Source organism: Eubalaena glacialis, chromosome 6 (genome assembly GCF_028564815.1).
Source record: "Eubalaena glacialis isolate mEubGla1 chromosome 6, mEubGla1.1.hap2.+ XY, whole genome shotgun sequence".
Lineage (NCBI taxonomy): Eukaryota > Metazoa > Chordata > Mammalia > Artiodactyla > Balaenidae > Eubalaena > Eubalaena glacialis.
Window position 1 is genome coordinate 6,045,041 of NC_083721.1, and position 14,542 is coordinate 6,059,582.

The 14,542-nt window shown below is 43.6% G+C and overlaps 1 protein-coding gene across 1 annotated transcript in view; it reads right to left on the reverse strand.

Moving 5' to 3' along the window:
• SH3BGR (SH3 domain binding glutamate rich protein) overlaps window positions 1–10,449 on the reverse strand; it is a 58,941-nt gene extending 48,492 nt beyond the window's left edge. The window contains exons 1-2 of the mRNA XM_061192860.1: window positions 10,280–10,449; window positions 2,701–2,886 (exon numbers count right to left, since the gene is read on the reverse strand). Coding sequence (XP_061048843.1) covers window positions 2,701–2,886; window positions 10,280–10,324 — 231 coding nt within the window. The 5' untranslated portion in view covers window positions 10,325–10,449. The remainder of the gene's footprint in view (window positions 1–2,700; window positions 2,887–10,279) is intronic.
• Window positions 10,450–14,542: the final 4,093 nt, after the last annotated feature.

The following is a 14,542-nucleotide window of genomic DNA, read 5'->3' on the forward strand; positions in this document are numbered from 1 at the left end:
CCACCCAGGACCTCAGAAAGTGACCTCATTTGGAGATAAAGATATTTACAGATGTAGTTAGTTATGATGAGGCTGTGTTGGACTAGGATGGACCCTATTCCAATGAATTTTTGCCCTTATAAGAAGGCCATGTGGGGACTTCCCTGATGGTGCAGTGGTTAAGAATCCACCTGCCAGTGCAGGGGACACGGGTTCGAGCCCTGGTCTGGGAAGATCCCACATGCCGCAGAGCAACTAAGCTCCTGCGCCACAACTACTAAGCCTGCTCTCTAGAGCCTGTGAGCCACAACTACTGAGCCCGTGTGCCACAACTACTGAAACCCGCACACCTAGAGCCTGTGCTCTGCAACAAGAGAAGCCACCGCAATGAGAAGCCCGCGCCCTGCCACAAAGAATAGCCCCCACTCGCTGCAACTTGAGAAAGCCCACGCACAGCAACGAAGATCAAACACAACCAAAAATTAATTAATTAATTAATTAATTAATTAATTATTTTTTAAAAAGAAGGCCATGTGAAGACACAAAGAGACCTGCAAGAAGACCATGTAAAGATGGAGGCAGAGATGGGCATAATATGTCAACAAGACAAGGGATGCCAGAGATTGTTGTCAGCTACCAGAAGCCAGGAGAAAGTCAGGGAACAGATTTTCCCTCAGAGCCACCAGAAGAAACCAACACTATTGACACCTTGATTTCAAACTTTGGCCTCCAGAACTGTGAGAGAATAAATTTCTGTTATTTTAAGACACTGTAATATCTCGGGCTGCCATAACAAAATACCATAGGCTGGGTGGCTTAAATAACAGAAATGCATCCTGGGTGCAGCATAGTTGGGTTCTGCTCTCTTCCTGGCTTACAGACAGTTGCCTCTGGCTGTTTGTTCACATGGTGAAGAGAAACCGTTCTCTCTCTCTTCTTCTTCCTGTAAGGGCACTAATCCCATCATGGGGACCCCACCCTCGGCACCTCATCTAACCCTAATCACCTCCCAAAGGCCCCATCTCCAAACACCATCACATTGGGCATTAGGACTTCAACATATGAATTTGGGGGGGACACAAACACACAGTCCATAAGAACCACCAGGTTTGTGGTGTTTGGTTACATCAGCCCTAGGAAACTAATGCAAACCCCCAACAACAAAACAATTCATGATTCAAATAAAAGGCCCAAAAGCTTTTCTGTAAATGGGCAGATCATAGATATTTCTGGCTTTGTGGGTCATATGGTCTCTGTTGCAACTGCTCAACTCTGCCATCATGCAAAATTAGCTATAGGCACTAGGTAAGTGAATTAGTGCAGATGTGTCCAATAAAACTTTACCAAAACAGGCAGCTGCAGTCCTTGGCCCTCTGGCTATAGCTTGATGACACCTGTTTTAGGTGAGAAACGTAACAGTAAAGAGAAGCTAAGCTAAAGGACGAACAGTTTTGTGCAGCAAGAAGAGAAGAGGTGAGTGAAGATTGCTACACCTGGCTCCAGCCTTCAGAAGTCGTCAGCTCTGGGACTTCCCTGGTGGCACAGTGGTTAAGAATCCATCTGCTAATGCAGGGCACATGTGTTTGAGCCCTGGTCCAGGAAGATCCCACATGCCACGGAGCAACTAAGCCCATGCGCCACAACTACTGAGCCTGCCGTCTAGAGCCCGCGAGCCACAACTACTGAAGCCTGGGCGCCTAGAGCCCGTGCTCTGCAACAAGAGAAGCCACCGCAATGAGAAGCCCATGCACCACAACAAAGAGTAGCCCCCCCTACGCAACTAGAGAAAGCCCACACGCAGCAACGAAGACCAAATGCAGCCAAAAATTAATTAATTAATTAATTAATTTTTTAAAAAAAAGTAGTCCGCTCTGGGCAATTGATTCCCTCTGCCTTCCAGAACCCTGATTGCTGCATCTGAAAAACGGCCTAGAAGACTTAGATGACCCCTAAGATAACTCCAGTTCTCATGCTCCAAAGCCCTTTGAATTTTTAAATGTTTCCTTTCAACAATTTGATTTACTAAGCAGAATCTATAAACTCTGAGGAAAAAGTGATTTTATGGTAAAATGGACTACTAAGTGTATAAAATAAAATTGCTATTATAATTAAATGTCCAGAACAGTTTTTGTTTTTTGTGTTTGGGTGGTTTATGAACAACAGCTATTTATTTCTCACAGTTCTGGAAGTCCAAGATCAAGGCACCAGCAGATTCAGTGTCTGGTGAGCCCCCTTCTTGGTTCATAAATGGCCATCTTCTTGCTGTGTCCTCACAAGGAGGAAGGGTGTCCAGAACAGTTTTTAAACTGTTTAGATACATTTACACCAAACTCTACTTTTGCAAATTATTCTTTACAAAATTGAAAACATACCCAGTGTCCCTGTGGAAGCATGTATGTGTACCCTGCAAGGTTGACCAGAATTTCTTTCCAACTAATTGTGTATTTTGCTTGAACAAGGGACCTCAATTCTTCAAAACAAATTAAGGAACCTAAAAGAATCCCAAGAACTTCTGAATCATTATTTTATTGTTTCCATCATTTTGTAAGTCTTAACTATTGATCCTTCACCATGGATCTACCATCCAGGTACTGAATGGTAGAAATAGATCATGACCTGAAAAATGTCAAAAAATTCAAATGCTGCCTCGAAATTGATCTGCTTTAAATGACTTCTGATAAACACACATGCAGAAGACTTTTCCAAAAAATCAAACCTCACCCCACAGTACTGCTCTTCGTTGAATATCTGTGGGGGCAGAGGAATCCCATTTTGAGGTTTCTTCTCTCCAGGAACGTTCTCTCTCATCCACCTCCGATTGTCTTCATCTCCAGCAATATCAAACTCCTTAAAATCGATTTTATTAGCTTCCAAAAAGCCCACTACTTCTTGCTGTTTCTTCCTAATCTGGTCAAGAGTAGAGAGATTACTATTAGACAGTTTGTAAAAAACCATTTTATTTATATGTACATAAATTAAGCCCTTCCTTCAACTATACCATACAACACAAATAATATCGCTAAATATTTAAACAAGGAAATCCATAAAATCACAGCTCTTCATTCCATAGGATCAACAGGGTCATCATTTAAATTCTGAAATCTTAATCTCATCAATGTTTAAATCATTGATGTATAATTGACATAATAAAAATAGCAATGCTCTCATAATAGCTTTTGTTTGACGCCTTCAAAATACTTTTAATTCTCTGCTAAGCTTTAATGCCAAAAAATAAGTAAGAATTGTTTACAAAGAAAAAGATGATAGAGAGAAGGAAAAAAAGACAATTTACTATGAAACTCAAATACCAAGTATACTCACATTAAAAGGCACTTTATTCACAGTTATGAAAATAGGAACGAGTCACATTGAACAAAAGCAGTTTTAGAAATAATACAGGAAACTGAAAAGCCCACATGGAGATTATTAGAAGAGAAAGAGAGAAAAAAAGCTAGAAAAGCTGGTGGATATTTCTCCCAGAATATTGAAGAGTAATGCAGTAAAATAACCCTGTTCTCCTTTCCCACTCACACCCAGCTCTGCAACTGAGATCAGAGTGCCAGCCACACCTAAGGGAGAACATCCTAGGGCCCTTCTCTCTACCCTTGGTTCACGTACAAGGACTGTATCTACCAAATGCCATTTCTTGTGAATGTGGTCATCTTGAAAGCTTAGAACTCCTTCCCCAGAAACAATTACAATTTTCTCTCTTCAGTCAAAGAATTCACTCCCAGAATGAATGATGCCCTCTTTTATTTTTTTTATACATTTATCTATTTTTTATTTATTTATTTTTGGCTGCGTTGGATCTTCGTTGCTGTGCACGGGCTTTCTCTAGTTGCAGCGAAGGGGGCTACTCTTCATTGCGGTGCACGGGCTTCTCATTGCAGTGGCTTCTCTTGTTGCAGAGCACGGGCTCTAGGCACACGGGCTCAGTACTTGTGGCACGTGGGCTCAGTAGTTGTGGCTTGCGGGCTCTTGAGCGCAGGCTCAGTAGTTGTGGCGCATGGGCTTAGTTGCTCCACAGCATGTGAGATCTTCCCGGACCAGGGCTCAAACCTGTGTCCCCTGCGTTGGCAGGCGGATTCTTAACCACTCAGGCAGATTTACTTTTAATTAAATATTCAGAAGGCAACATCCTTTATTCTGTCCAAAACCCTGTCTTCCTTCCCCCTCAAATACCCTCCCGGGAGCCTCAGCCTGGCTGAGGTCCACTCCCTCACCAGCGTTATTTCCATCTCTATTAATCATGCCTCAGGACTTAACTGAATCACTGTGCTGTACACTTGAAACTAACACAACATTGTAAGTTAACTATACTTCAATTAAAAAAAAGAACTTTAAAAGAAAATCATGTCTCAGGACCTGAGGTGGGATGGAAAAGGATTTCATTTTGTTCCACAGTTTCTACACAGATGAACATTTCCCAAAGTCTTGACTTACGTTTCTTCTGCTGGAAAGTCAAAGAAAGATGGAGAAAACAGGAGAGGAAGATCTGTTTATTATCTAAAAATAGAACTACCGGGCTTCCCTGGTGTTGCAGTGGTTAAGAATCTGCCTGCCAATGCAGGGGACACAGGTTCAAGCCCTGGTCCAGGAAGATCCCACATGCCACAGAGCAACTAAGCCCGCGAGCCACAACTACTGAGCCCGCATGCCGCAACTACTGAAGCCCGTGTGTTGGGAGCCCATGCTCCGCAACAAGAGAAGCCACCGCAATGAGAAGCCCATGCACCACAATGAAGAGTAGCCCCCGCTCGCTGCAACTAGAGAAAGCCCGCACGCAGCAACGAAGGCCCAACGCAGGCAAAAATAAAAATAAATAAATAAATAAAATTTATAAAAAAAAAAAAAGAACTACCATACGACCCAGCAATCCCACTACTGGGCATATACCCTGAGAAAACCATAATTCAAAAAGAGTCATGTACCACAATGTTCATTGCAGCACTATTTACCATAGCCAGGACATGGAAGCAACCTAAGTGTCCATCGACAGATGAATGGATAAAGAAGATGTGGCACATATATACAATGGAATATTACTCAGCCATAAAAAGAAACGAAATTGAGTTATTTGTAGTGAGGTGGATGGACCTAGAGTCTGTCATACAGAGTGAAGTAAGTCAGAAAGAGAAAAACAAATACCATATGCTAAGACATATATATGGAATCTAAAAAGAAAAAAGAAAAAAGAAAATGGTCATGAAGAACCTAGGGGCAAGACGGGAATAAAGAGGCAGACCTACTAGAGAATGGACTTGAGGACACGGGGAGGGGGAAGGGTAAGCTGGGACGAACTGAGAGAGTGGCAGGGACATATATACACTATCAAATGTAAAACAGATAGCTAGTGGGAAGCAGCCGCATAGCACAGGGAGATCAGCTCAGTGCCTTGTGACCACCTAGAGGGGTGGGATAGGGAGGTTGGGAGGGAGGGAGACGCAAGAGGGAGGAGATATGGGGATATATGTATACGTATAACTGATTCACTTTGTTATACAGCAGAAACTAACACACCATTGTAGAGCAATTATACTCCAATAAAGATGTAAAAAAAAAAAAAAAGAATCTGTTTATTATGATTTCTCTCAAGACAAGCTATTACGTCTACAGGAAGTTGACTGACTGTTGGGTGCACGGTATTGTGCTACATTTTATTTCTCAGCACCGCCCCCAAATAAAGAAAAGAAAAATAAAATCTGCCCCTCCGGATTCCCCAAACACCAGCAACTTAAACTCGGTCAAGAGCATGGCTCTCCTGGCTGTTTGGAGCGCTTGGCTTCTGCCTGGGTCTGGAGAAGGGTCTTAGGATGAGCCCAGAGGAGGGAGAGGGGGAGCAGGGAGCGCACGAGCTCACCTGGCTGGCACGTGGCCTTTGCCCGCACTCTGATGCCCACCTGAGCGGGGCGCACCCCCCACCCCCACCCGGTGGTCCTTGTTCAAGGGTCCCTACTAGACGCCGCTCCCACCACAAAGTACAGCCTTTCTCCGTGTGGCCTCCTGAGCTGACCCTAGGGACACGCATCAGTCCCCAAAGGTCACCCCCCCTTTATGGTTTCAAGGGTAGGGGTGTGCACAGCACCCCAGTAGCCCTCACCACAGATGCACTCCCCCCTGCACCTCTCACCCCCTCTCCCCTCTCCAGGGCGCCATGGCCATTGCTGGTCCCACAGGCTGCACCGTCCTTCTGGGCAGCCCCTCTGGAGGATCCAGTGTCCTTGGGGTGTGTGTCACTTGGAGGCTTTGGGACCTCAGTGGAGGCTGAGAGAGTTCTGTTTTCTTATCCTGTTACAATGGGAATTCCCTGGCGGACCAGTGCTTAGGACTCCGTGCTTTCACTTCCTATCCTGTTACATTGACTCGCAAGAATGTGCCATTCTCCTAGAGAACAGACTTGTGGTGGCCAAGGGGAAGGGGGGTGGGGGAGGGACGGACTGGGAGTTTGGGATTAGCAGACGCAAACTGTTACATAGAGAATGGATCAACAACAAAGTCCGGGGCTTCCCTAGTGGCGCAGTGGTTGAGAGTCTGCCTGCTAATGCAGGGGACACAGGTTCGAGCCCTGGTCTGGGATGATCGCACATGCTGCGGAAAAACTGGGCCCGTGAGCCACAATTACTGAGCCTGCGCGTCTGGAGCCTGTGCTCCGCAACAAGAGAGGCTGCGATAGTGAGAGGCCCGTGCACCGCAATGAGGAGCGGCCCCCGCTTGCCGCAACTAGAGAAAGCCCTCGCACAGCAACGAAGACCCAATGCAGCCATAGATAAATAAATAAATAATTTTTTAAGAAAAAACAAAGTCCTCCTGTAGAGCACTGGGAACTATATTCAATATCCTGTGATAAACCATAATGGAAAAGAATCTGAAAACTGAATCACTTTGCTGTACAGCAGAAATTAACACAACACTGTAAATCAACTATACCTCAATAAAATAATTAAAAAAAAAAAAAAAAACCCTCATTCTCTGTCCTGAAGTCACCGGCCACTGTTGGTGACTGTGCTGCATCTGAGTGATCTTTGGGTCACTCACTTGGCATGTTCCGTTTATTGTCTTGTACAGTTAGGAACCTTTCCAAACAAGTTCACTGTATTGTAGTAAAAAGCACGCTGCATTTGAGTGAGAGGTGACCTGCATTTCCATCCTGGCTGGGAAGGTTGCTATCTGAGCACAAGCTCTGCCCGTCCATTGCGTCATCTGCAAAATGGATAGAACGCCGCCTTCATCCTGGGTGCTGGTGAGAAATGAGGAAAGCATGGAAAAGCATTTTGCACCACAAGTCGAGAAGCTGTGCAGTCACGCACCCTGGCATGACTCGTCCTGATTGCCATGCCAAGCAAGAATTCTGATCACCATTTTAAGATAACAAAGTTGAGGTGCCAGTGAATTAAAGAATTTTCCAAGGTTCACATCCAGATCCGTCTAATTCAAGAGCCATGTTTTTCCCTCTATATTTACACTCAGTCAAGACTGGAAAAAGGATTGTGAAATCCAGGGGCCACCATTAGGGTCTGTCCTTAAAGATGGTGGTCCAGGGGCTGTGCATCTTGAAAACAGGGAGGACCGTCCTCTCTCCTTTTGTCCCCCAACCCCTGTGGCAATGGCCTTCAGGAGGAGAGGAGTGTCATCCACGAAGATACAACAACTTTCTCCCCTACTCCCAGGGTCTCTTCACCCAAATCTGTGTGTAAAGTGGTAAAACACGGAACCACGCTTTGGCATCAACTGTTAAAATAAAGATGTGATACACAGCTGCATGCCTAAACCTCATCAAGAGATTACAATTGGTTTTTTCCTTTTTCATTTATTTCATTCATCCAACAGAAGTCATAATGCCCTCTTTGATGAGGTCACAGGCAAGAACCTGTTTTTAAAGTATACAGACTGAAGAAGTAAGTAGCAAAGACCAACTGCCACACACACAGCGTAAGTACTGGCAGCTGCTCTGGGGTCGTCCTGCAAAGAAGTTTCTGGGTGAAATTCCCCAGCCGGCAAAAATCATTAGCACTGACACCGTGGGAAAAATCAGTTCTCATTCTTTAGGATAAGACAGAAATTCTTCCATTTATGTGGATTGAGACAATTCTGAAACATCATCACAGATGCAGATCTTCTAATATTAACTAATAAATATAACTACAAAAATATTGATTAATATTAACTAACATTAACTAATAACCAATAGTTATAATAATTATAATACTAACTAACCATAGCTGATAATTATAACATTAACTAATAATGATAGGACTTCCCTGGTGGCGCAGTGGTTAAGAGTCTGCCTGTCAGTGCAGGGGACACGGGTTCGAGCCCTGGTCCGGGAAGATCCCACATGCGGCAGAGCAACTAGGCCCGTGAGCCACAACTACTGAAGCCCGTGCACCTAGAGCCGGTGCTCTGCAAAAAGAGAAGCCACCGCAATGAGAAGCCCGTGCACCGCAACGAAGAGTCGCCCCCGCTCGCCGCAACTAGAAAAAAGCCCGTGCGCAGCAACGAAGACCCAACTCAGCCATAAATAAATAAATAAATAAATAAAAACTAATAATGATAATATTTATTAAGCACTTGACACTCTGCTGGGCACCCTTTGCTTATTTCCTAAGTCCTCATGACAACGCTATGAGATGAGTACTATTCTTATCCTCATTTTACAGATAAGGAAATTGAGGCTTAGCAAGGTGCAATAACTTTCCTCAGGTCACATAGTCCCAAGTGGCACCAAAACATTTGCTTATGGCAGCAGAATGAACTTGGATTTTCTAAGATCCTGGAATAAACAGTACCCCTCCAGATCCCCACAGGCTAACTAAATCATGCTCCCAAACTTCAAGAAATGTAGGACATCAGATAATCCTAAGAGATCCATCAGTTTGTTCATTGTCTCCAGAAAGATGCATGGGGCCACTCAGACCTGATCTATGGAACATGCAGAAGATTGGCAGGTTAGTGGTAAAAGTTTCCAGCAATGAGTGTGTCAACAGCATATTTGAAGCCCACGAAAGCTATTTTCTACAAAAAAAAATTTTTTTAATCTAAACAATCCAAAAATGTGCTTTTTGTAGATCAACTAAAAGTTTCTGAGGTCATCAACAGCCACAAAAGATTTTGCAGTTTTGCATTTGGAATTGTTCCTCATCGTTTTCTGTTAAAAGATGTTCAAGAGATCACTAAACAATTGCCCACCAGTTGTGCTCAGAAGGAATGACCAGGCTCTTTTCTCGTGTTTTCCTCTCGTCCTCTCCAGAAACTGCGTGAACTTTCAGGGCTGGAGGGGGCGAGGCGGGGGCGCCGCGGGTGGTATTCAGGAGCTGCCACTAGGACAGTTCCCTGGGCCAACCATTTGTCTAGGCTATCATCCCTGGCTGAGGGACCACTGAAACCCAAGCTGCAACCCGAGAAGTTCCAGGAATCAGATATAAAAGGAAACAGCCCCTTTGCTGGTCTTCAACTCTCAGGATTAATAAAACTCTTTTCTCTCCACAGCCTCCTAGATGCTAAAATGCTGGTCGAAATGTCGGTCCCAGATAGACACTGCAGGTTCAAGCCTAAAATCAAAGCCTGAATCATTTCCAAGGATAAACGAGTCCCTCCCTTACCCCTATTTAAGGCACAGAATGAAAGCTGGACTTAGAGAGATGGATGGGTGGTTCCCAGCCTGGTCCCAAGGAAATCAGACAAAGCAGTGTTTTGGAGGTTGGCTTTTAGTACCTATTTTTGGTCTGTTTGGATTCCTAGAGCATTTAAATCTTTAGCCTTAGAGATGTTTGTTCTTGTCACTGTGACATCATTATTCTCAAATAATAGTATTACACATGCTAACTTTACGCTTTCATTAGGATTACATTGCATACACAAGTAATTACACCCAGGAGTCGTTTTAGTAATCTGGCCCATCATATGCTCCAAATATTGTTACACAAAGTGTCATTTATTTGCAATTTTAAATTAGTCTAAGTCTTGCAGAAGGAATGGCAGAAACATTCCACCAAAAAAAAAAGCCTCCCATTCTATCATATATGCGACACAACACGACACAAATCACATGTTAAAAGTTCTAGTATCAAACACACCCCCTTCCCTGAATCCCCTTCCACACCCAGCTGTCCCAGATCACACACACTTCTTCAACACCATTCAAACCAAGGCAGAAAGCAAAGGGCTCACAGGCTTACTTACACACGCTCCAAAAAGACATGTAAAGCCAGCGCTGGGCCATACCCGCTCCTTCTACTTCCAAGTCTGAGTTATTCAGAAAATAGGACAGGAAGAAAGCCCCCAAATTCCATCAGACACCTACCGCTATGGACCCAGATGATGTAGCAACAAACACTTTGATAACCATTTTGAGAGTCGCAAGAGGACTCCCCCCAACACACCCCTGCGAGGGAGCGCAGAGTCAGACAAATCCTGAAAGTGACACAGACAAGTGCCAGGTGGGGACTGGCCAGGGGCCCAAGGCTGTCTGAGCTCCCGCCTCTCAGCTCAACTGAAGCCCTGCCTCTCCCAGGAGCGGCCCAGGCACCTCGGGCTCTCCCCGCCATTGGCCAGGGAATATTTGGGGATCTGTCAGGACAACAGTTGATTGGTTGATATAAGCAGCCGCTGGACCCTTTCCCTTATCACTTTGAAAGCCCGACAACAGTCCCTAAAAGGCAAGGCTGCGCTCCTCACCAATCAGAGACCTGCGGGGAGATGCCTCGGGCGGAAGGAGGTGGAGCCCGGGTAGCAGAGGAGGCGAGAAGAGGAGGGAGGCGCTCCCCGGAGCTGGAAAAGCCCAGAAAACACCAGCTCGGGTGCCGGAGGAGGATTTGTTTACAGGGTTTTTTGGCAAACACACAGCACGGGTCAGAACAGCCACAGAAGCCTTTACCTAAATGAAGAGCGGCTTCCTTACTTTAAAATTTTCTGGCAGATTTAAGAAAACTCAATGACCTTCAACTGGAGTCAGCTTTAATTAATCTCCACTTTAATTCTGTGATGCATATGTCATGCTTTATTATATTTTGCTTCAGATAAATTTCACTGAGCAAGAAAAATCAAGGGAGCACAGTGGGTGAAAATTTACTCAAGAAATTAAGTTTGTCATTAATACAAATGATAGGCCATCTGGATCAGCAATAACGGTCTGTTACTAAAGAGTGTTTTTAAAGGGTGCATGATTTTTATTCTTAAACCGCTCAGCAATGGCACCTAATGTACAAAGCGTGTATTTTAATCAGAGAAGGGGGCATGCTAATTAAGCAATACTTAATAATTGTTCATTATCATTTATGAATACTCACCTTTTACCACATTCAAGTCTACTCTGAGGAATACCTGGAAACTTAATGAAACCTTCAAACACAATTCCTATGGATAGAGTTAAAAAGTAAAAATAATGATTGTTTTGCATTGAAAAAACAAAATTCAATGAACTGTCATACAACAGATTCCTTTAGGAGTGGCCTGTTCCCAGTTTTCCCCCTTTACCACCTGTTTCTTCTAAAGAACAAAGGCTGACAAGCTGAGGACCGTGTCAGGTTTCGCTGACATCCCCGACCAGGCAGGGAGGGCTGGCTTACAAGCAAATTGCTTCCACTGTTTTAGAGACGTTGGGGGGAAGAAATGAATGACCTGTTTGTAACAGGCTCTCTCTCTGTCTTATTTGTACAGATAATTTGAATTGTGTTAAACGTTAGAGGCATTAAAAATCTACTAAGAAGCCCAAATGGTAGCCACCCCACTCTCCTGGGGGGTTTCAAAGTCAAGATGAAGGGCGTTAGGGGCAAAGGCGAGAGGGTATATTTAGTCTTCTTAAGATGGCTGAGTCTCTCTCTTATTTTAAGTCCCTGGGTGCTCATGAAGGTCGTGGCTGTAAGATCCCGGGAGCGGGGAGGGATCTGGTGGGTTTTGACCTCCAGCCCCTTCACCAGAGCCCAGGAGGTCTGGAGGCCTGCTCCCCTTCCCCTCAGGTAGGTGCCCTCCACGAAAGGTCACCCTGACCCTAGAATATAGCTCAGCTTCATTTAGATCAGGATGAATGGTTGAGATGACCCCGCAACAATTTAACTTAGGGCATGCAAAGTTTACTCCCCAAATTAGGTGAAGATGACTCATGGTTCCCCAAATTTAAGTCACAAGCATTATAAATTTTATTTATTTTTTAACATCTTTATCGGAGTATAATTGCTTTACAACGTTGTGTGAGTTGCTGCTATATAACAAAGTGAATCAGCTCTGCGTATACATATATCCCCCTATCCCCTCCCTCTTGCCTCTCCCTCCCACCCTCCCTATCCAACCCCTCTGAGTGGTCACAAAGCACGGAGCTGATCTCCCCGTGCTATGCGGCTGCTTCCCACTAGCTATCTATTTTACATTTGGTAGTGTATATATGTCCATGCCACTCTCTCACTTCATCCCAGTAAATTTTATTTTAAAGCCCACCAAAGATTATAGGTCATTTTTGCTTTTCTTCTTTGCTGTATTTTCCAAAATTTCTACAGTGAGTATATACTATTTTTGTCATACGAAATATTTTTTCAAACACCTTAGTCTTAAATCTACCACATGAGCATACTATTTTGCTGCAAATATTATTTAAGAAAGTAATAAGCTCTGTGTATTTCTTAATGCCTTTGTAAGTTAGTGACATAAACTGTAGCTCATGTGCCCTAGAGAATATACATCTGCTGATCATATAGTATAACTGAGGAAGACCCTATGGGGCCTCCCTGGACAGACCCCTCACCCCATATCCTCTACCTGCCTCTTGTCTGTAGAAAACCTATAGTTATCTCAGGCCTCCCCTGAGTCACAAAAGCCTGGCTCAAGAATTAATGATTGAAAGGATGCGAACATGTAGTGACAAAAGTATCAGTTGGTCCAGGAGAACAGGTAACAATTTAAAAAGTAAATCAGCCATGTGGCAGTCACAGAACCTTTAGTTCCTCCCTGAAGGACATAGATAACAGTATTTGATGCACATTCCCGAGCTGTTTTACAGATACTAAAGACCCCACCAAGTGGAAGAAGCTAACTGCATGATGATGGTGAGCACGTAGCCCCCAGACCAACTGGAGCCTGAGGATTGACGACGTTAACTCCTATGACACCATCCTGATGATTGGTTCCCTCACCATCAACCAATCAGATAATTGTGCACAAGCTGATCACCCACCCTACAGCACCCCCCCCTCCCTCACTTTACCCTTGAAAACACTTCCCTGAAACCCATCAGGAGGTTCGGGTTTTTTGACCATCAGCTGCCCACACTCCTTGTTTGGTGCCTACAATAAACCCTGCACATTCCTTCACACCTGCACACCACAACCCAGTAGATTGTCAGTAGATTGGCTTTACTGCACACAAGGCCAGAGGACCCAATATTGGTAACAACAGGGCAAAACCTACTTCAATCTTGACACCCCCTCCAGCTGCCTGCCCTAGGGAGAAACAAATTTCCTACTTGAAATAATAGCTAACAATTTTGAGGTGTTTGCCAAGCCAGACCTGCTCTAAGGGCTTTGCATAAACCACTCCCTTAAACCACACAACAGCCCTAAAACCGGGTTCTATTACTATCCGTCCTCACTGGTGAGGACTTAGAATGGAAGATGAGGGAATTCCCTGGCAGTCCAGTGGTTAAGATTCGGCACTTTCACTGCCGAGGGCCCGGGGTTCGATCCCTGGTCAGGGAACTAAGATCCCACAAGCCTCGAGGTACGGCAAAAAAAAAATAAATAAAAGAATGGGAGAGGATAGGAAAGGTAACGGTGTATCCAGGATTTGAACCCAACCCCGTTTATGTTCACACCGCACCAGAAAAACTCCTGATTTCCTACCCTCAAATTCCTAGTGCTCCTTTATTTCACTATGAATTACTTTTAGAAGCTTATCCTTTTAATAATGACCATGAAAATGTACAAATCAGAAATTTGAAAACTCCAGCTGACAGATCTTTTGTTACAGTGACATCAGTGAGCTTCAAGATAATTAATAGGAATACAAAACATTCCAAATGAGTCTTAAAAGAAAGCTCAATGAATCTCCGACTTTGAAAATTCAATTCAGAAATAAGTTGTCTAATCGAATGAAGATGCAAGAGGCTAATTATTTCAGATCTCTAATCCTTGATGTTAAAGTCAAATAACAATACTTTTAGATCTGACATAATTTTTAACAGAATTTACTCTTTTTTTTTTAACTTTATTGAGGTACAGTTCACAAATAAATTGTAAGATATTTAAAGTGTACATTGTGATGATTTGATATGTGCATACATTGTGAAAGGACGATTTGACATAATTTTAGTGATAAAAGTATGAGGTATTGGCTCCAAACTTTGCAGAGATCCTCAAGGGATCTTATAATAAATGATACCAGATGCTATGTTTGATTTATTTATATAATTTTACAGGTAAAATAAAATGAGAAATAAAGGCTGATTTTTATTCTTTTTTAATTTTTATTATTTATTTATATTTTTTATTTTCCTTATTTATATTATTTCTTTATATTTTTATTATTATAACAGTGGTGACCACCATAGTAGCAGTAGTGGGTAGAATATGTCCCCCCA